This window comes from Enoplosus armatus, chromosome 3, assembly GCF_043641665.1.
Source record: "Enoplosus armatus isolate fEnoArm2 chromosome 3, fEnoArm2.hap1, whole genome shotgun sequence".
Classification (NCBI taxonomy): Eukaryota; Metazoa; Chordata; class Actinopteri; order Centrarchiformes; family Enoplosidae; genus Enoplosus; species Enoplosus armatus.
Genome location: NC_092182.1, coordinates 5864931 through 5886226, shown reverse-complemented (window position 1 = coordinate 5886226; position 21296 = coordinate 5864931). Strand labels below are relative to the sequence as shown.

General features: G+C 43.0%; 2 protein-coding genes across 2 annotated transcripts in view; both read left to right on the top strand.

Annotated features, from left to right (window-relative positions):
• arhgap46a (Rho GTPase activating protein 46a) overlaps nucleotides 1-5708 on the top strand; it is a 31609-nt gene extending 25901 nt beyond the window's left edge. Inside the window, exons 6-10 of the mRNA XM_070902469.1 lie at nucleotides 1808-1881; nucleotides 2200-2399; nucleotides 3071-3162; nucleotides 3261-3430; nucleotides 4113-5708. Of these exons, the coding sequence (XP_070758570.1) occupies nucleotides 1808-1881; nucleotides 2200-2399; nucleotides 3071-3162; nucleotides 3261-3430; nucleotides 4113-4307 (731 nt within the window). The 3' untranslated portion in view covers nucleotides 4308-5708. The remainder of the gene's footprint in view (nucleotides 1-1807; nucleotides 1882-2199; nucleotides 2400-3070; nucleotides 3163-3260; nucleotides 3431-4112) is intronic.
• Nucleotides 5709-7244: 1536 nt separating this feature from the next.
• On the top strand, nucleotides 7245-20850 carry phf20a (PHD finger protein 20, a). Its single transcript, XM_070903396.1, has 17 exons — nucleotides 7245-7379; nucleotides 9410-9516; nucleotides 11399-11570; nucleotides 11904-11988; nucleotides 12397-12473; nucleotides 12629-13220; nucleotides 13374-13424; nucleotides 13519-13788; nucleotides 14043-14237; nucleotides 14417-14512; nucleotides 15134-15289; nucleotides 15699-15880; nucleotides 15999-16098; nucleotides 17263-17458; nucleotides 17613-18054; nucleotides 18910-19090; nucleotides 19519-20850. The coding sequence occupies exons 2-17, from the start codon at nucleotides 9434-9436 to the stop codon at nucleotides 19659-19661; spliced, it is 3021 nt and encodes a 1006-aa protein (XP_070759497.1). The 5' UTR covers nucleotides 7245-7379; nucleotides 9410-9433; the 3' UTR covers nucleotides 19662-20850.
• Nucleotides 20851-21296: the final 446 nt, after the last annotated feature.

Genomic DNA, 21296 nt, shown 5'->3' with positions numbered 1-21296 from the left:
CAACCATTTAAGGGGATACCGACTCATCGGCACGTGCCCTCATTAGAGCAGCCCACACTGCCAGCTCTGATGATGATGATGTCACCAGAGAGGAACCCAATAGTCTCAACAGCAGACACCACAGCGGTGGCCTCGCATATTGTACTTCAGTGACTCAGACTCGATGCTTTATGCTGGAAAAAGTCCAGCTGACTAAGAGTTCAATGTGAAAGCCTACTGAACATTTCTAACTAACTCTAAAGGTCTTTCAGAGAGAGGAATCTTGATGAAAGCCAACAAGAAGAAAAAAAAGCCTCACTTGTAGAAAAACAGCATAATGAGAGCTGCTGTTTGCTTGATGGATGGAGGAGCTGGAACATGTACACTGCGTCTGACCGGAGCAATGAGCAGCTGTGAGCAGCAGGGAGTAGGAGTCACATGTGGGAACTGGAGGCCTCTTGTCAGGCTAGACCTGGACTGGTCTGAGCTTGGAAACTGTCTTTTTTTGGGGGGAGGGTGCTTAGTGGTTCAGCCAGCACTTGGATTAGCATAGACTTGTCTCATAAACAATTAACCAAGACGAGACTGCAGTTGTCTCCTCAACATCCTTTAACGGCTCTGTGTTTTTGTTGTCAAGCTTAGCTTCAACCCATGTGCAGACAGGTGTCATGCCGTTCTCAGCTTGGTACAGTACACTCAAGCTCCTAATGAGCTCGCATATCCCCCGGGCTTTGGTTGCCTGGTTGTTGTTGTTTTCATGCCACCCAACCTGATGTAAATATAGACCACCGGTAGTGTTTAAACCCTTTTCTCACTGCAGCACAGAGGCTCTGCACTCTTGCTTTTATCTGAGTAAGTCTTGGGGAAAAAATAGCCCATCTTTGCCAAGATCAAGGGCAAATTATTGGTGTGATCTCTCTAATTAGACATAATTATAGTCGAACTCGGGTCAGATTAGCAGCGTGCATTGGAGTCACCTGTTTGCCATAAATCTGGGGGCTTCGACTGTAGCGAACATGCTGGAAAGTGTTTGTTACTTTTTAAAATCCCGTCAGTGGGTTTGTCCATCTGGGTAGCTGATACAGTGGGAACGGGAGTAGACCCCATGAGAGCTCAGCATTTGGTGTAAACCCGAGTTACCACAGCAATGAAAGATGGGGATGATTTCTTTTCACAAATGCACATTGAGGACCCAACAATCAAGGTTTTCTGTTGGCTTTTGGAAGTCTACAGAATCTCTTAACTTTTTAGGGACAGATCGGGTTCTGCTGTAGCTTGTGTCTCTTGAAGTACATCCCGCTTCAGCATTATTCCCCTAATGCAGTTCACTTCCAAAATAGATCAGTGCCCTACAGTAGCTACTTGGAGCAGGTAGCAGACAGGGAGCTTCTGTGTTTCTCATTCTCTCCGTAGCCCTTCATGTCTGTGTACGCTGATGAATCACCTGAGCGTTGGATGTGTAGGCCGGATCCTGTCTCGAAAGCTTTTGTTCAACAGCAGTAAATCTTCCCTCAGCCTGACAGTTTAGCCGGGCCTGCTCTAATCCCCATATGCCAGAATCACACAACAACATGTCTCTCCAATTACCACTGCCTGCATCTCACACACTATTTGACATCTGTGGGGGGGGGGGGGGGCGGGCACTGTTTATCCTGTGTGTGGGAAAGAATTTAAATAATTTATTATTTTGTGTGTTCAGTAATGCCTGATGCTTAAGGGTTTTACTCAGGGCCTTTGAGGTCATAGCATGGGTGTACGTTTTCTCTTGTGGAGTTTGTTTTTCTTATTGTTTCTCAGTCTGGAATTTGCCTCTTCTGTCAACCTACAGGTCTGCCTATTAGCACATATGCCAAGTTCTGCCATCGGAAACTGCAGAAGGTGGCGATCACCGGAGGCAAAAAGGTAAAGCTAAAAGAAAAAGTTAAGAGTTAAGAGTTAAGCTTTAGATGTTGCATTCACATGCTATCAAAAATATGCCACTTTCACATGGTCAAAAAAGGGAATGTGTCAGTTTGAAAGTTGTGATTCACATCTGAGTCATAGTAGATTCTGTCACAGAGGGAGACATAATTACAGGCACACTGACACAGTCGCAGGTGGAGACATAAACACAGACCCAGTCATAGTAGCGCACCTGCAGACACGGCCATGATTAGTATCATATTCCCTGACATGCCCAGGTAGTAAATCTTCTACCTTCCTCACCTCTCACCCCTCCAGGGTCTACGCAAGCCCACCTTGGAGGAGATCGACCACAGTAGGAGGGCCATCGTCACTCCCTCCCTGTTTGGCAGTTCTCTGGACGAGGTGATGGAGAGGCAGAATGAGCTCTTCCCAGACAGGAAACTTCCCTGGGTGCAGGTTCAGCTTTCCCAGTATGTTCTGGCTCTGGGCGGGGCGCAGGCAGAGGGCATCTTCAGGTAAGACAGACTTAACTCAGTCAATTACATGCCTCGACTTGAGCAGTGTGAGAGAGGTGGAGTCTAGGAAATTAGAAGGGGGATCTTATGTACTGTATGTATGTGTGCGTGCTTTATTGTATGTATAGTGTGTATAAACAATTGTGTGTGGTCTCTGTTTTTCAAAGTAGGCTCTCCCTGTGTATAGTACACACAACAGACAGCAGAGCAAACACACAGCCCTGCCTTGCTCCTGAGACCTGCACTGTTTAATTTGATACTTCATAATATGTGTTTACATTGCTGCTTGAGCTCACAAGCACGTGGGAGCTTCACAGCTGTGTGTTTGTGTAGGAAATTTAATTCTGTAACATCTTGAGTTGTTTAGAGAAGTGTTCCCTTTCGTCAAACGTACTTTATATGGATTTCCCTGAGAAACGCCGCTCCTACATAGGGACTTTCCTGAACAGCGTGTTGTTTGGTTATATTCTGTTTATTCTGTTTTTGTTTCGTTCCGAAGAAGCACTGCAAACAAAGAACAGGGTACTTTCAGCCGCCAGACCGCATTTGAAGCTAACTGGGTGTACATGAGTAATAGATTTGCCACAGGGCATGCAGCATCGGTAATGGTGGAGGTAGAGGTCCCTCTTGTGGCCACTGAGTGTAACTGACGTGCTGCATTGTGTTTTCAGAGTGCCTGGAGACATCGATGAAGTGAATGCATTGAAGCTCCAAGTTGACCAGTGGAGGATCCCAGAGAATCTCTCTGACCCCAATGTTCCTGGTGAGGAAGGATGTATTTAATGTAAAGCATTTGGCTCGTCTGCATGTATGTGTTGGGTGTGTGAATATGAACACTAAGAGTATGTCTGTCTCTTTCAGCCTCTTTAATGAAGTTGTGGTATCGGGAGCTGGAGGAACCTCTCATCCCAATGAACTTCTACACGCAGTGTGTCAGTAACTGTGACGACCCAGTGTCGGCCATTGCTGTGGTTCAGTCTCTGCCTGAGCTCAACAGGCTGGTGCTCTGCTACTTCATCCACTTCCTGCAGGTAACCAGCATGTTGACAAAGATTTATAATCCCCTCAAACACAGCCCTGACCCTAATTTACCCCAACCAAGGTCCCTATTCCACTAATGCCATTATGACTACATCTGTACAAGTTCATTTTAATGAAGAAGCACCATGTTACCTTTTATTTGTAATATTATATTCAGCCCTGAAAACAAGGTAATTATTGCCAACTAAAACTAATGCAAAAAATACTTCAAGAACTAAAGAACTGTCAAAGCAAAAACTCATTAACTGAAACTTAATAAATATTATGTAATACCTGAAAAATAATATAGATCTTACTTTGTGATGTGTTTTTAAATGATTAGTTTTTCTCTAAGGTTTGTTGGCTGTTTAACTGACTGAAGAAAGAATGTGAACATTTTTTTCAAAAACATTTTCTTAAGAATGTTTTATTACAATGCCCTGTTGTGAACTCATCCTGATATCTTCAAAAATGTATTACCCCTGCAGAAATAGTAAAACTAAACCTCACAATTGTTCAAAAGTAAAGCTAAACTCTACACTGAAAACAAACCTCAACTTGGAGAACTGTACAAAAACATAATTAAAACATTAATATAATTGAGACTGTGAGTCACTGCATGTCAAAGGTCAGTCTTTACTGTCAGCCTTCCTCATTGCTTTCTCTCCCTCCTTACATCCTTATTATCTCTAGGTATTCGCTCAGCCATCCAATGTGGCTATAACCAAGATGGACGTGAACAACCTGGCCATGGTGATGGCCCCCAACTGCCTTCGATGCCAATCCGACGATCCGCGGATCATCTTTGAGAATACACGCAAGGAGATGTCCTTCCTGAGAATGCTCATCGTTCACCTGGACACCAGTTTCATAGAAGGGGTGGTGTAGACACTGTAAACCACCTCGGGTGCAGAATCCAGCCTTCAAGCATCTCTAGTAACACATTTACAATCATGCATAAACACTGTTTCTGTTCAGACCACACTGGAAACTCTTGGGGTGAGATGTTACAGCTCTTACAACACAAGTGAGTGTGAAAACAGCTTGGACTTTGGACCCTTGTTCTCACTTGCTTTCTTAACTGAGATACAATACACATCACCTTAGGTTTCACTGTGTTTTTGATACTAAAATCCAGTGGCTCACTTTAATGACTATTTTCTAACCGCTGCATGTGAAAACAGATTTACTCTTCATTTCTTCCGGAATGGGTAGTACTACAGTTTCATTGGACAACTGGGCTGTGTAAAGTGAGCGTCTTACAGTATTTACTTCAGAAGTATTCACTTGCACAACAAGAGTAAAGATGGCAGTGTTGACGCTCTGCTTTTTTTTGTCCTCTTGTTTCATTCAAGTGTGTTTGTGCGTGTGATTGTCAGAGTGTGAGCGAAAGACACAGCCCTCTTTTATCATGTACAGAAAAATAGCAAATATGAAAAGTAAAAGAACTCCCATAATTGTGTCTTATTGATAAGCTTGCCTGTGCTGTTTTGAGAAGTTGTGCTGATAGCTGGTTTCCTCGTATTTCATTTTACGAGATACAAGAAGCCAGGCCGCCACAACTATTTTGACAGAGAACAGAGCCATCGTTTCAAAAGCACAAACTAGAAGGATGTGCAGAAAGCTCTTTTTAACGGATGGTGGCAATTTTCCAAGAAAATAAACTTGGACGTGCTTTGATTTTACAACTTTGAACACTCAAGTGAAGCCAGACAAGAGAGCTGTAATTACAGTTCATGTCATAGTGATGTGGGAGGTTGGTTATTCAACTGATAATACTCTTTCTCTATTATCTATAAGTCTTTCAATTGGAATTGTGTTCTCTTTTGTTTGTGGTCTGTATGTTTTTTGGCTCAGGTCTTGTTAAAACGGGTGTTGGATGTGATAACTGTACATGGCCTCCCTCACAGACTGAAAATTTGATTAATGTACAACAAACCCCTGTACTGAGAATGGAGTATTGCTCAACTGTCAAGCACTATGAGAATGTAGATTAATATGTGTCCCCTCTCAGGCTTTGTCGATGTAAATAAACTCTGTGTGTAAATAGTATTAACTCTCCTTAAGTGTATTCTAATGATCCAGGTTAAGGGTGAAGTTCAATGTTGCTGTAAAGAGCAATAAAAAAGTGTTTTTTTGTAATTAACTGTTAATTTCTCTGCTGTAACCGCCTGCCTTTTGAACATAGGACTGATTCAAACCACTTTCCATGTGTGTATATGTGTGTTTGCTTATCTTCTTGTGATAATATGGAATGACTGTCCAGAAATAAAGTTTTGTTCAATTGTAGATTGGATGCCTGGTGTTTATTTTTGGGGCATGTTTGACTTTATTTTGATAGTGGATTGCAGAGAGGAAGCAGGAAATGAGGGGAGGGGGAAGAGGGACAACACGCAACAAAGACTCCTGGCAGGAAGCTGCGACCACATGGTCAATGTCTTAAAATTGGTCACTGGAAAACATTTAATTTGCCTCTTTTAAAGAATTACTTCAGTATTTCTTAATTAGTTGGTATGACAAAATCTGTATTCAAACTTGGAAGAAGGCACGTCATGCCTTGATTGAATAATAATGTCGATGTAGCAAACTCAGCACAGCTGACTTTCTAGGACAGTGGTTCTCAAAGTTGGGTCCGGAGACCTTGGGGGGGTCCCAGGAGGTCCCCAGCAAAAAAGGAAATCATTTATTTTCACCAAAATTCCATCCATAAGTAACACATTGAAAGAATGTATGACTATTTTGGTCATGGGTTTCATACACTTTTTGTAATAAAACATCTAAAAGCAAAAATCCTATCAGATGGGGGACACTGGGACAAAATCTTATCAAATGGGGGTCTGTGGTCTAATTTGTGTCAGTTTAGGGGCCCTTGACGTGAAAAGGTTTGAGAACCACTGTTCTACAATATTCTCCAGACCACTTAATTCAGTGAGATCATCAGGTGACAGGAATACAGGAAATAAATAGAAATTAGGTATGAAACATTAGTCAGGAAGAGTATTTTTTTATTTCTGAAAAGATCAGTCCATGGTGTTTCCGGCAGATATTATACCTGGCTTGTGAGATGCGTCTGTACCACAGAGCTGGCTTTCAAGTAGTGTAAAATGGCAGAATCTTGTGCTGCTTCTGCATGTAATGAAATATGTGACCAAATCAAACAACAAGGCAACATTTCACCAGTGACAAGTTATTTTACAATATTGATGTTGAGTTGAAAGTAGGCCCCGAAAAGCTTCATGAGTGACAGCCGCACGGCCAGTCAGACGCGAGTATCCCGCCCACAATATTGATGTTGATTTGATATATCACAACAAGTAATCCTTCTTTCAAACTCACATAAAGTGAAGTGATTTATCACATTTATGTTAGCCTAAAGTGGTGGGCAAACTGAAACCTTGGTTGGCCTACATTGAGTTAAGGTTACCCTCCACTCCTGTAAACAAGCAACAGTTGTTTTGGATGAACGGTGGGTGGAGCTGTGCGCCCAGTGATCTGTGGATAGACGTTAACAATGACTCACGGGATCCAAATGTACTCACATGTAAGAGTAGCAAGTTATAATGTTGGCCTCCATTTGATAAATGTAGCTGGTGAGAATATTAGTTAGTGTTATGCCGTGTGTTAAACGTTTGACTTGTTCTTTCAGGTCCATTTCAGGTAAAGTGCTTCGCCTGACACACGTTGACGTGTGCGAAAATACATAAACACGACATTTTAAAAGCAAAACAATTTGGCGATTTTTAGGTGACAAAAGATGTTATCGGAATACTTGAGGGGTCGGGGCCGCTGTAAGCGCATGCGCAATGAAGAGCCACACTGCCCGCGCCGGTGGTGAATGCAACGGGGAGAAATTCAACTGCGTGATCTGGACCAGACAGGCGGAGGCGGCGGGACCTGCTCTTTAAGGGGATTACACTGCACATTTGACACCCACCCGGACAAAGAGTGACTGGAGAACAGGTAGGAAGCCGCGAAATCGTATCTCCCCTTCGCTCCAGAGTTTATAATCCCTAATAACATCGTGAACGAGGCCCGTTTGGTGGATACATCAGCAGCGTAGATGGTGTGGTGCCGCATGTCGGCTTCTTGAGTTCAAAACAAACGTGACGAAGTAGGTAATAAAATGTAATGTTCGTACATTTCGTTGTTCTGTTTGTGTAATTACCGGTGTGTATCGTGTTGGTTGTATGCTTTTTCACTGGGTGCTTCTAAATGGCTCCGTGGTTTGTCAGTTGGGGAAGTTTAATGCTTTGCATTTTCACGCCGCTCGTTCACAGCAGGAAAAGTATAAAAAGTAGGCCCACCGCGAGGCCCCGAAGAGCTTCATGAGTGACAGCCGCACAGCCAGTCAGACGCGAGTATCCCGCCCACACCAGACTCTTTCGGCCAGTCATTTTGCCTAAAGCGCTGACGTAGATGATGGTTTCTTCGCGCTACGCTCACTGGTTATAAAACAGCGGACAATACAGTGCCAGTAGTAGTAGAAGTGGTCAACAATAGGCTGCCTTGTGCAACGTGAAGCAACGTCTTCTCGTCTTATTTTCTGTACTGAATGTGTGCTTGAGAAACATTCAAAGGGCATGGGGTGCCGTTTTCTCCGATTATTACAGTAAATGATCAACCTACGATTAAATTAGTCATTGCAAAATATGTTTCTTGTCACACAGCCTTTACACTGATAGTTATAATCCGTTCCCTGACTCACGCTTGTGGCATCGCCAACTGTAGGTTTGCGCCCTGCCTGTGTAGCTATAAGTCTGGCTCTCTGGGCAGGCCATAAAAATATACCCAATTTCATTTAAAACCTTACACTTAACTAAATACGACATTGTTCGGTGTGTAATATCGTGCAAGGTATCTTCCTGCAACAGACGGATAATCACCAGGGTCTTTGCCATTGTCTCCTATTGTGTCTATACGTGAGCTCGGCTAACCAGAAAACACGTGGGCCGAGTAGTGTGAAGATATCCGGTTTGTAGGTTGCACTGAAAACCAGTAGCTACAGACCGTCTCCGCTATGATGAACCGAATCAGCTATAGCCTGGACAAAAGTAAGACGTTTTGATATATAATCTAAATCGTTAGGCTTTTAAAAAAAGGGCGGACATATCTCAATCTGTCGTCTCTGCTCTGTATGCCCGACAAAGGAGGCGCTGTTATCGGGAGGGAATTGAAATTGTCTCTGCAAGACAAAAAGATTATCCTCCTCTATGAATGCCTGTCTTAAAGCTAAGGGGTTGAACATCAACGGTAGACCACGGGCATGTGTTTGACGAGACAAGGATCCAATCTAAGAAACGTACTGTTTAAATCAGGCGAGTATTAGCTTGGTGCATGATTGCATAATTGCCTGCCCACTTTACTGGTGGGTGCATCAATAGGAAGTGAAAGCTATGAGCAAGTCATCTTAGTCATTCTTGTACCTTTTCCCATTGTGCCTTCTTGATGGGCAATGCAATACTACTAAAATTAAATATTGATCATTTTGACAAAGATCCTCATAGGAACCTGTGTGATGGCGTTCTTAGACATCCCTGCTGTCTCAACTAGGGATCACTGATCATCTGGTATTAGTTGCACATTTCACCACCATTTGAGGGGCATGGCTCACCGTGATATGTCAGTTTTCCCTTGCTTCACACTGTGTTGTGCTATAATACAACATTTCTAATCTGTAGCTTGTGTATGGTTACACTAGTAATATCTTTTTCCCAGTCTGGACTGCATTATTGTTCTACTGGCATACAGTGGGAGTGGCTTACTTGCCTTTTAACACCAAAATTGCTACTCAGGTGCAAAGCTGTGATTTGCCACAGTCTTCTGGGAAAATAATAGTTAGGGATGACCTGAGAAAGACATGGCTGACTGATAGTCCTTGATGGTCTCTTGTAGTGACACAATGTGTCTTCTCAGTAGTGTACCCAAGGTCATATGGGTGTAGTTTTGATTGGTATGTTTATCAGTTAATGTGTGTGTATGTGTGTGTGCAGGAAGGGAGCCTTGATGTGGGCAGTATGAGTAAGACGCCCCCTACCAGAAGAGGGATATCATTTGAGGTGGGAGCTCAGCTTGAGGCCAGAGACAGCCTCAAAAACTGGTGAGTCATGGCCTCCCTCATTCCTCTCCATCCCTGTAACTCTTCACTTCCTTCACTCTCTCTCATAGATTCTCATTCTCTTCTTTCTGGGGCCTGGGCTTGCTTTTCTGTATGTCTATCAAACATTAAAAGATCAAGAAAAGAGTGAAGAGAGCCACCCAGACCTTTCATTGCATCACTGCTCCTTTGCCAGTAAACAACAGCTGTTGATGGGTGTGTGCTCTCAAGCAGCCTTTGATCTGGACTATAATGAAAGACTGAAATTAATCTGTCACTGTTTAATTATATTTATTATAGTCATTTTAATGTTACAATACACTAAAAAGATAGAAATCAAAATTACCATTGTTACACAAGGAAAGATGTACACATGCACATCACAAGCACAGCAGCCCTGCATTGACTGGTCCCCACTTATTACTCATTGAAAAAAGTAATAACATTCCTGTACTAGTTACAATACAGCATCAGGTCTTTTCAAAAGGCAAAAGTAGCCAGCTAGGGGGCTCCGGGAACCCCACCGGAGAAAAAATATTGCTGTATAAGCCCAACTTTGGTGGCCTTTGGCACATTCTTGAATTATTGTTAAGGAGAATTACACTCTAGCGTCCTTTTGGCTGGCATATTTCCTCTCCCTCACTTTCTTCTCTATTTATGGGCAGTAAGCAGGTATGATTTAAGAATGAATTTTCACTTTGTTACACACCAAAGCAGGAGAATGTAACTCAATGACAGGGTAACCAAAAATGTAAACCAAATAAAATGTATGATGTGGAAAAACATATACTTGATCATATATATTACTGCAGGAAGTTCCATTACATCATATTTTATTTTTAAAACATGATTTGGGGGCTCTGACATTAGTTTGTAAATTGGTTGATAGCAAAATACAGGTGCATTCTGGAAATGTTTACGGTGTTAAATTACAGTGTGAAGCTGAAGCATAGCCTATGTATTCCTCAGATGACAATGGCCTGTTACTTTGCCTGTTTTAGTGTGTTTGCAATGCGTCTTAGAGATGGCTCTGCTGTAAAATTGAAATGTAAATAAAGATAAATCATTCATTTGTTCATTCATTAAGCCCATACACGTCTGTATGGCATATATGGAGTATATTATATGGTATATATGGAGTGCTTTCAGTAGACTTTTTAATGCTTACTGCGCAATCAAGTTGCTGCCACCGCTGTTTTCCGAAGTAGCTCGTCTAATGAGGATGTCTCCCGTCTGTGCAATCAATGCAATTCTTAATGTGCTTTGTCATCACTTATTTTGCTAATATTTTACACTGAAGACGACTCTCTCTGCTCTCAACTCGGCAGGACACAACTTCTCAGCTGAGCGGGCGCACACACATTCATATAGAGCATGTGGGGGCTAATACAGACAGACAGTCATCATGCTTGCGTTGTTTTGAAGCGGGGGCTAGTGGTCGTAAAATGTACACGTATAGCGAATTGCAACTTGTTAATCAACTATTTTAATAGACTCAAAAATGTATATAATGCAATACAAATACAGTTGATATTGGTCCTCCTGTTCAACTCCTGGCTTAAAGACCAACAAGCTCACCACCTAAAATGTTGGGAATAACAGCGCGTTACCGGAGGTTGTAACTTTAATGTAGTACTGAATTTGTAATCGATAAAAGTAATCACATTACAGTGGCTTAGTGTTTAATGTCCTACACAGCCCCCAGCACACCATCGTCTTAAGTTAAGCAGTGTCTCATGATTCATTGTGCTTCTTTACGTTTGACATTTTCAAGATTGATTAATTTTTACTGACTTGCCACTCTCATTATGTTTGAGACATAGGATAAGGAACTTAAACCTTTCCCTCCCCAGTCACGCATTATTGCATTTCTTTTGTCGTGTAGGTATGCTGCCAACATAGAGAAGATTGACTACGAAGGTGAAAAAGTACTAATCCATTACCGCCAGTGGAGCCACCGTTACGACGAGTGGTTTGACTGGACAAGTCCCTACCTGAGACCAGTGGAGAGGGTTCAGCTGAGGCGGCAGGGCCTGCAGGACGACGCTCCTGTTCCTGTAAGCCAAGAACGCTGTTCATGCTTGCTTTAACTTGAGTTGCATACAGAAATTGGAAGTTCTGCTCCACGTCTGGGGTTATCTCGTAGCGTAGTTTCCACAGTGTGTTTCTGCAAGAGAGGGGTTCCTCATCTGAAAGCTGCAACATGATACTGGGGATTTATTTGCATAAGCTAAATGGGTATCTGCTACTTAACTTGCGTCACTTTAATAAAGATATAACAACAATGATGGTTTTGTTAGCATTTAACATCTCCACCCTCCCAGTCTGTACCTACCATAACAAGGTACAGACTGTATGTCCTAAATCAAATGTCTCTGTCCTTCCTTCAGGGCTTTCATGTGAATGATAAGGTCCTGGCCAGCTGGTCTGACTGCCGTTTCTACCCCGCTAAGGTCATTTCAGTCAATAAAGATGGTGAGTATCAGTAACCTCAGGTGTCATTTTGTATTTATATACGTTTTGAGGAGAAACGTTTATGGATACGTAGTGTTTCGAGGTGATGATTATGATAAGTTTGATTGAGCAACATTTTGCTGGAAGATGTTAAAGGTTTTCTTCTGATAATTCAACTTGTGTGGTGTCAATACAGATTTGTGCAATACGGAGCATAGTCTAAAATGTTAACGGGTCACTTTTGTTTTCTAAAAGGAAACTGTGGTATTGCATAGCAATAGAAACTATGAAGATATATCTGTCTCTAAATAGGGGAATATCTCACCAAGAACAAAAAGAACAATTGAAGCGTAGCTACTTCAAAACTAGTTTGTCTATCTACCCGACTAGCAGCTGGCACTTATCTCAGTTCTCCTTTATCCCCCTCAGCATCCTACACTGTGAAGTTCTATGATGGAGTTATCCAGACAGTGAAGGGGATACACGTGAAACCTTTTATTAAAGAGGTAAATGAAATTAGTGAGCATTAATGTCCATACTCAATTTTGTACATATATGTGACAACTGTCTCTGTGTGTTCTTTGTCCTCCATCAATCATGTCTTGAATGCCTTTTTCTGCTCTTGTTTCCTTAACTTCCTCTTTGTCCTGCTGACAATTAGAGAGGTGGTGTTGGTGGAGGGAAGTCTCGGTCCACTGAAAGAAACATGGTTAGGAGGGTCCCGAACCGCAGAGACAGGAGGCCTCAGGAGAACGGGGGTCCCAAGAACAAGCGAGCCAGGCGCAGCACCTCTGACCAGGAGGAGGACAGCAACAGTGAGGACGAGGAGCGGGAAGAGGGGATGGTAAACGAGAAGAACAAGAAAACAAATGGTGAGGTAGATGCTGCACCCACTATCAAACAGGAAGAGGAAACATCAGAGCAAGCAGACCAAAACAAGTCCAGGGACATGGAAAAGGGGACAGGACTCACAAACGGGGTGAAAGTGGAAGAAGACAATGAGCAAAACGAGGACAGATGTCACATAAATGGAGAGGTAAAGAAGGAAGAGGTGGAAACGGAGCAGAGTGGAACAAAGCCATATACAGAGTCCCCCAAGCCATACACGGAGTTGCCCACACAGACATCAGCACAGACGGAGTCTGTCACTATGACAACCACTGAATCCAATGGAGATGTGGAGCAGAAGCCAAACATCCAATCAGAAAGCTCTCAGCCTGTAGCGGACGTGCCGCCTCCCCAACCTGTGAAACGTACGTGTTGTTTGAGTAAATTAGCAGACTTGTCATTGGATCTGTGGGATTGTGAAAATGAGTTACTGAGTGCAGGAATTATCACACAGCATCTGGGCATATTTTCAAGACTTATAAGTGAATAAATGAATGTCTTTCTTTTATATTTGATAGCGGTAAGGAAGCAGGGTTTTCACAACCCCAACAGATTCAGCAGAGAACCATGTGAGTACAACTCAAAACTTATCAAACAAACAGTCATCACTTGCATTCATTCATGTACTTATTTTACACGTGTTCCTTATGTTACTTGTTTTAGTGTACAGAGTTATCAAAAACCAACCGCCGCCCGTCTTGTCCATCAACCTCGACCACAACCCGTTTAAGTGCAGCGCTCCCGGCTGCACAAAGTCATTCCGAAAGGCCAAGCTGCTGCACTACCATATGAAATATTATCATGGTGAGGAGCAGCCTCTGGAAGGCGAGCGCAGCCCCACCAGGAGTGTCCAGACCAGGGCCTCTGAGAAACAGGTTTCTGCCACCGGTTTGGACGGCCCGAAGAGAAGGCGCACCATTTCTGCCTCTATGCGTGAGTTCCTCTCTAGTTTCACTTCTGTCCCAAATTGAAGTGACAGAAAGAGTCTTATTAGAAACTGGATCAGCTACTATTTCGGCAATGCTCAAATCAAATGAGTGTTATGCAACAACAAAATCAGAAATGCTGAATCATGACATGCTTGTAATTACTAATCTTACATTTCTATTGTAAACGTTGCACTTCCGGCCTTGCTTAAATATCAGGACTCTGGGCTCACATTTGCCCTTTTCTTTGATTTTTCTCAGACACTGTTGGAGCTGCTGCAGCTCCCCGTGGTGAGGTGAAGACTGCAGGCAGACGTACATCAGCCCCGCCTGTAGTCAACACCCAGGGCCACCAGCAGAGGGCACTGCTGAGGGAGAAGAGTAAGGAGAACCAGCTGGACAGGAACGGATGCCAACAGCAGGACAAGGACTCAGACAAGAGTGGCTTTGACATTGGTCAGTATCATGCTGCAAGAACGTGTTTATTAAGTGAGAAAATGACTGCATTGTGTGTTACATAGACCTGTTCACTGTTAGTTTCCCTTCTTGCAGAACATTTTAGCTCATAGAATAGTCACCTGCCGTGTTACCTATGCACAGACAAGGCTTAACTCTTGCCACTTAACGGTCCCCAGGGTCAGTAAAAGACAAACTGAAAGAGAAACCGAAACAGAAGGACTTCCTCCGCATTAAACTTAAGAAGAAGAAGAAGAAAAAGAAGGCCAAGTCTGGTAAGAAGGGGTCCCTGGCACTGGGCCTCCTCACATATCTGCTGCTCTGCATGTGCACTCACTGTGACATTGTGGAATCGGCTCGCCTGCAAAGCATAAAGTACTCCATTCACTCCTCTTGGTGTGGTGGCTGAGCCTTTGTGTGTGGGAGAAGTGTCACTCATCTGTCGCTGGCCTCTGTCACTCCATTATGCCAATCAAACAGCTCCAACTCATTTCTTTTACATCTTAGCTTGCATTTGCTCTCGTACACGACGTCTCTGACAGTGCTGGTGACTTAAAGCCAGATTTTCTTGTGGCACTGATATTGACTAATCCAAAACACAAATCCAACACTGTTCTCTCTATTCCTAGTTGGCATTCACATGTATGCACAGTATGTTTGGCATGAACACAGATGTATAGGTTACCTTCCACATTGGTTATTTCATACTATTAAAAGGCCTAAAACACCGGCCAGTATGAATTTTATCAAAGTGATTGTCCCTGACTGTTCTTGAGTCTATTATTTGTCCATGTTTGTTGTGCCACAGTTTGTCACCCCTGATGGGCGTTTGTTTAGCATTTTCAAAGTTGACATTTTGTTCTACGTCTGCTTCCCCCCCTTCCCTGTATTAACAGACTACACAGGTAGTGAGGAGAATATTGACATCTCAGTATTGGGTCTTCAGTCCAAATTGAATTTGCCACTCAAATCCCCCCCCTCACACAATCACAAGCCTGAGGCCTACCCCAGCAGGCCCGGATTCAGCTACTCAGAGCAGATATATGTGGATGGTGGGTATCTCTGTGACGGTGTGTTTGTGTGTGTGTGACTGTACATTGCTTCCTCTCCCCTCCATTCTTCGATTGCCTCTGGATTCAATCCATCATTCTGTTGTTTTAGTTTGATCTGCATCACGACTGGTATCTGTGTCCAAATTTTGTTGCTCATAACGCGCCATGACCTGCAGAATTAAACTGGCTGCTGTCACAGATAAGACCACACTTGACTGATTGATTGAATCCTGAGCTGTTCTTTGCTGCTACGGCTTGCTTCATCATGTAATCCGCAAATATTAATTAAAACTCACATAGTGCAAAAAAACCTTTTGTAGTTAAAGAATATTAATTGAGCAAAATTTAAATTCTGACCGTTGTGTTATTCCCATGGAAAACCAATAGCTGTTTGCCCCTGTTACTGTAGATGAGGACAGCATCAGTGACTGGTCCACTGACAGCTGTGGGTGGAGCGACGATGACTTTGGGGTGGATTTGGACGTCACCACGCCTCCCTTGAGTGTGGACTCAGGTGCTGTGGACACCAGTGACCAAGAGATTGTGCGATGTATCTGTGAGGTGGAGGAAGAAAATGACTTTATGATTCAGGTGAGCTGGTTGTTTTTTTTTTTTTTGTCTATTTTTAAGGCATTGCAAGCTTCTTTTTTTTTTTTTTTTTTTTATCTCGAAGTAGCACTAATATAAAACATGCTGGTCTTTCCCTCAGTGTGAAGATTGTTTGTGCTGGCAACATGGCACCTGCATGGGCCTGTTGGAAGACAATGTTCCAGACAGATACACCTGCTACATCTGCAGAGACCCACCAGGTGAGGGGAAAACACCACCACCACCACCACAACCTTTAGCTATAAATGACTCACTGTCATCAATTAGATTTGTGGTCATCAAAGCTGTCATGGTTACTGCATGCTTCCTCTTTCATTTGGCAAAGTATTGTCTGCCATCTAGTGGACAATACGAAAAATGACGTGGAGTACAATTATCAGTGGATTGTGATGATTTTTATGGAAAATTATATATTTACATAACTATTGGGCAGTACATTGTATAATTATGGTGTTTTACATTGTGATTACTCCCAAGTAAAAGAATTCTATCATAAAACACCAACATTTTTTTTTTTTTGACACATTTCCCCAGAATCAAAACGTTGTCGTGTTTCCTGATAAAAGATGTTTACCACAGGATGCAGTAAACTGGGTCCCAGTGTGGCAAGCACAGCCCAGAATATGCTTCCAATTATAGGAAGTGATGAGAAGAAATAGGAGAAGAGCCATTGATTTTGCTTCAGATAAACCCTTCAAGCATATTAATTTGAGCCCCTCAATATGAAGCAGTGAAACTACAAAGTGTTTGTGCTGCAGATTTCCTTTTGCCTTATTGATTGAAAAAAACATAGAAACCTAAAAATAAAGAGCCGTATTGAAGTATTGTTCCGTGGCCTGAATACTGCTGGCCAATCTTTTTCAGCATGGATCGGTACATAGTCCTAAATGAGGTACATAGTCCTAAATGAGACATGCATCTAGGGGCCTTACAAGTGTGTCCTCAGTAAATGTGGAAAGAAAGAGTCATATGATTGTCCAGTTGCTTTTTTCAGCTAAAGAAAAAATAAGGATTTAAGAATGTTTAAAGAGGCTGAGCTAACTCTCTACCAAGGTTGAGGAGAAAGTTGTGTGAAACACGTTGCCTGTAAAACTGAGAATTGAAGAACAAAGTATTTTGTGTCACCATAGCACTGTGCACCAGGCTAAAGCTGCCTCACGTTTGTGTGCTGTGCAGCCTGTATTTGCATATGGACTCTCCACGCCTTAAGGAATGCAGTCTATAATTCCTTTAATCCAAAAAGTGTTACACCCCAACCAACCAACTACAACAGCAAACAGACACAGCCGAGCTCTTAAAGAAAGACTCTTGATCACCTTACTACATTTGATAAAGTTTCCTTGCAATGTGTTTACTGTTCCCAGGTCAGAGGCAGAGTCTGCGCTACTGGTACGATCGTGAGTGGTTGAGCAATGGTCACATGTACGGCCTCTCCTTCCTGGAAGAGAACTACTCTCACCAAAACGCCAAGAAGATCACCACCACCCACCAGCTGCTGGGAGACGTGCACCACGTGGTAGAGGTCCTCAACGGACTGCAGCTCAAGATGAGCATCCTACAGTGAGTACAGAGGACTTGCATGTTGTTTTCCTGTTATCTACTGAAGTCAAATTTAATGTGGATCATAATAGATATTGGATATTATAGTCCAGGGTGATTTTTAATTAAACCAACACAGCTGTGTATTCATTTTATTTTCTCTTTTGCTCTGCAGGACCAATACTCACCCTGACTTGCAGCTGTGGCGGCAGCCCTGGAAGCATTTGGAGAGGTCACGGACTGGCTCTGACTCGTGTCGTGGGAGTGATGCAGCTCCATCTCCTGTGACTCCTGATGAGGACATGAGCCGAGGTGAGATTTTAATGTCCAATGCTCTGGAGAAGCTGAGCCGGGCTGCTACAGCTGCCACCTCGTCGTCGTCCTGCTCTTCCTCCCCCTTCCCATCCTTCCAGGACTCGTACATTACCAGTGAACATTGCTACCAGAAACCGCGGGCATATTACCCTGCGGTGGAGCAGAGGCTGGTGGTGGAGACCCGACAGGGCTCCGAGCTGGAGGACAGCATGAGAAGCACAGAGGAACTGTTGGAGCGGGAGCAGCGCTACGGAAGCCTGCTGGAGACAGACAAGCCCAAATCAGCAGGCACCAGTAACAAGGTTAGGCTTCATTCCATAGCGGACAAGGATGTTTAAAGTGCAGCCAGCGTCGTCACTGTGGAGTAGTGAATTGAGCGTAACCACTCAAACTAATCCAGAAATATTTTCCCCTTCTGTAAAATTACATTTGAAAGTGTACTGTACGTATGCTCAAAATAAACACAGGAATGTTTTGGATAATAATCAGTACATCACCATAAGTTATGAATAGACAAAATATGATTTCTCATAAAGTTGACCTGTCAGTTTGGCAAATAGCACTAAAATAGCGGTTGCTATGGAGAAGATGTCTGCCAGAGGCAGGAATCTAGGATTTTCAGAATGTCTCATTGTTGCAGTTAGTACTGCACCAGTTGCAGAAGATCAAGAATTCCGTGTCGGAAGTGATTAAAGCTGCTGTAGGAATGTAGTTTACAAGTTTTATGAAGCGCAACTTCTTAAAGGTAAATTCTGGTATTTTTAAACCTGGGCCCTATTTAGACAAATTTTGGTGTCTAAATGAGTAAGGGTTACCGAAAGTTTTGGAATTGTTCAGTAGATCGCAGAGGACGGGCTGTGTTATACCTAAATGTATGTACAGTTTATGTACAGCCTTGATTACAGTGGACAACAACATTTTGAATTAGAAGTAGGTAAATTGTCATCGCAACATTACATCAGAGTTACTCAAGTGATTCAAGGATTTGGCTCAGCATTTGTTTGACCTCCAATCATGATGTAACTATCCTTTTTGATTGTTTATCTCTTGTGTGCATGAATAATGTGCAATGATTTGGCAGAAAGCTTTTGTGGAATGAGGTCTGAACCTGGCTGTAATGAAAATCCTGTCTGATGATTTCTTCTGACTGTCTCTAGGCTTCAATGGGTGGCTCTTGGTCCCAGGCTGAGACGAGGGAAGAGGGAGGAAGAGATCCTGGAGAGGCTGCAGATAACAGCAGGCAGCATCAACAGAGGCAGATCAACCTGCTGGATCACATAGATGCAGTCCAGGACGAGGTCTCGCACAGGATGGACTTCATTGAGAGGGAGCTGGACGGTAAGGCCTGTACTAGCCTTGACCTAGTAACTAGACTTTGAAGTTTCTTGCCCCACCTGCTTATATCGGTGGTCCATCAGTCCATGAAGTTAGCTTATGTTGGCAGTCAACTTTTTCATGTTAACATTAACAGTAACATTATAAGTTTCTCTCCAGCTAAGTCAGCATCAGCTATTAAGTGTAAAAGGCAAGTCAAGCACACGGCTTCTATGTGCAAGTTAAGTGGATGTCAACACATTTGCTTTTGAGATTGCCCAGAGATTGTCATGTACAAACATCATCATCATACCTGGGTTGCCCTGATCCAACACACCGAAACACTTCCCGGTGGTGCGTGCTTCAGAACAGGATAGGGTCTCTGGGTCTCTAAACCCATCATGTTTAACCATGTGCTCACCTGTGGTTCTCCTTCTGCTTGTCCTCCTCAGTGCTGGAGAGCTGGCTGGACTACACCGGAGAGCTGGAGCCTCCTGAACCCCTGGCTCGTCTGCCTCAGCTCAAACACCGCATGAAACGGCTGCTGACACAGCTGGGCAAGGTGCAGCAGATTGCCCTGTACAGCTCCGCATGAGGGCGCCAGAGAACAGCAGCGGCCTCAGTCCCCACATGGCATGCAGAAACAGTGCAACGGAGGGACATCACTGGTCTCTGGCTGCAAATATAACGATATTAATGCAAGTGCAAGACTCTCTGACCTGACATCTGCTGCTGTTTCTCCTTTTTTATAAGGTTGTGTGTGTGGTGGAATCCGATGCTACAGCCAGCCAGTGTCATATATGAATATTTATATGAACATTTATGGAAAGTCAGCATCTTAAATCAGGATTAAACACAAGAAGTAACCTCGTAAATGCAGGAGAATATCCTTAGGACCAGCTCACACTTCTGCGGTTCCCATGCAACTCTAAACCTTATGAATGCCTTTTGTCTGAGCTTTTGCTTAAGGTTGCCCTGTCTCTCTCAGTGCACAGTGCTTTACATGCAGAAGCTTTATATTCAAAATTGCTATGGAGTTCCTGAACCTACACGGCCTCTTTGCAGTAGTTTTTTGAACACGTTTTCAAATGGTAACTGTTTTTACCTGTCATGCCATACTGCATTAAAACTCTTGCTGTAAGTGTGGACAGACAGTAACTTGAAGACATCCAGTATGTTTGGCACTGTACAAGCAGTATCTACAAATAATTTGTTCTGTCTTTGACCTCAAGGGTTTGTTTTATACTACACTGTGAAGTTATTTTCGTCTGGAATTAAAGGCATCTTATTTTCAGTTTGAGACGGTAAGAAGTGTGATTTCTGTTTTGTCTTAAACTGTAATGCTTCTTTTCCTGACGGCCCTCTCATCAGTGTACCAGTTTTATCGGTTTAATCTTTGTGTTTGTCAGTTACCGTATCCCTTACTTCAATTTGCTCTTTGCATTGTTGTTGCTGTAGCACTTGACCTATGATTCACATAAAACTGTAATGTGGACTTGTCTTTTCTTAACCTAGCATCTTGTGCTTTGTCAGTGACAAATACTACTTAGAAGACCTGTACATTTCTGTTTTTTTCTGTTCTGTTTCATCTGTTTATTTACAGTATTTGGGTTGTTTGTAAATATGTTATTCAAACAAAATGTGCTCTATATTGAAAACCTTCTCCAAATTCAGATATTGTATGCTACTGTACTGTAAGTGTCTGGCTTAGAAGCAGGGAAATGTCAAAAGCAATGCAAACAGATTTGCTGGTACATAAATAAACTCATTGTTATTAATCACTATGGACACATTCTCGGCTATTTTCTTACTGTGTCTCTGACATGCTGGCTGTTTGAAGAAGACTGGTCCTTCTCGTCCTATTTATCCTGCTGGCAACAACACCACCAGTGAAGTCAAAGGTTGCATCATTCACAGTTCAGAGAGAGTTTGATGTAACATGTTTTCTTTGCGGCTGATTTGTGCTCTTACACAATCAGATTGAAGTTAGGGGCTGCAGCAGTCTAGAGGTTGAAGGCGTGAGCCTTGTGACTTGAGTTTTCAGGAACCAAATGCTTTCCTTCTGAGGTGCCTCTGAGCAAGGCATCTACATTGGATTTGCCCATGATCCCAGATCAGACCACTGGTAGCACTGGGCAGCTGCAGTTTGGAGAACTGTATGAAAGAGAGGGACTTTACTCGGTGGAAAAACTGGCAAAAAAAAAAAAAGATTGCGTGCATAGTTTGATGT

What these genes read in the sequence shown, in the direction of transcription:
- phf20a (XM_070903396.1), top strand. Translation starts at nt 9,434, where the DNA reads ATGAGTAAGACGCCCCCTACCAGAAGAGGGATATCATTTGAGGTGGGA. An exon ending in CATTTCAGTCAATAAAGATG is followed by an intron (nt 11,989 to 12,396) that starts GTGAGTATCAGT and finishes TATCCCCCTCAG; the next exon opens with CATCCTACACTGTGAAGTTC. An exon ending in TGAAACCTTTTATTAAAGAG is followed by an intron (nt 12,474 to 12,628) that starts GTAAATGAAATT and finishes GCTGACAATTAG; the next exon opens with AGAGGTGGTGTTGGTGGAGG.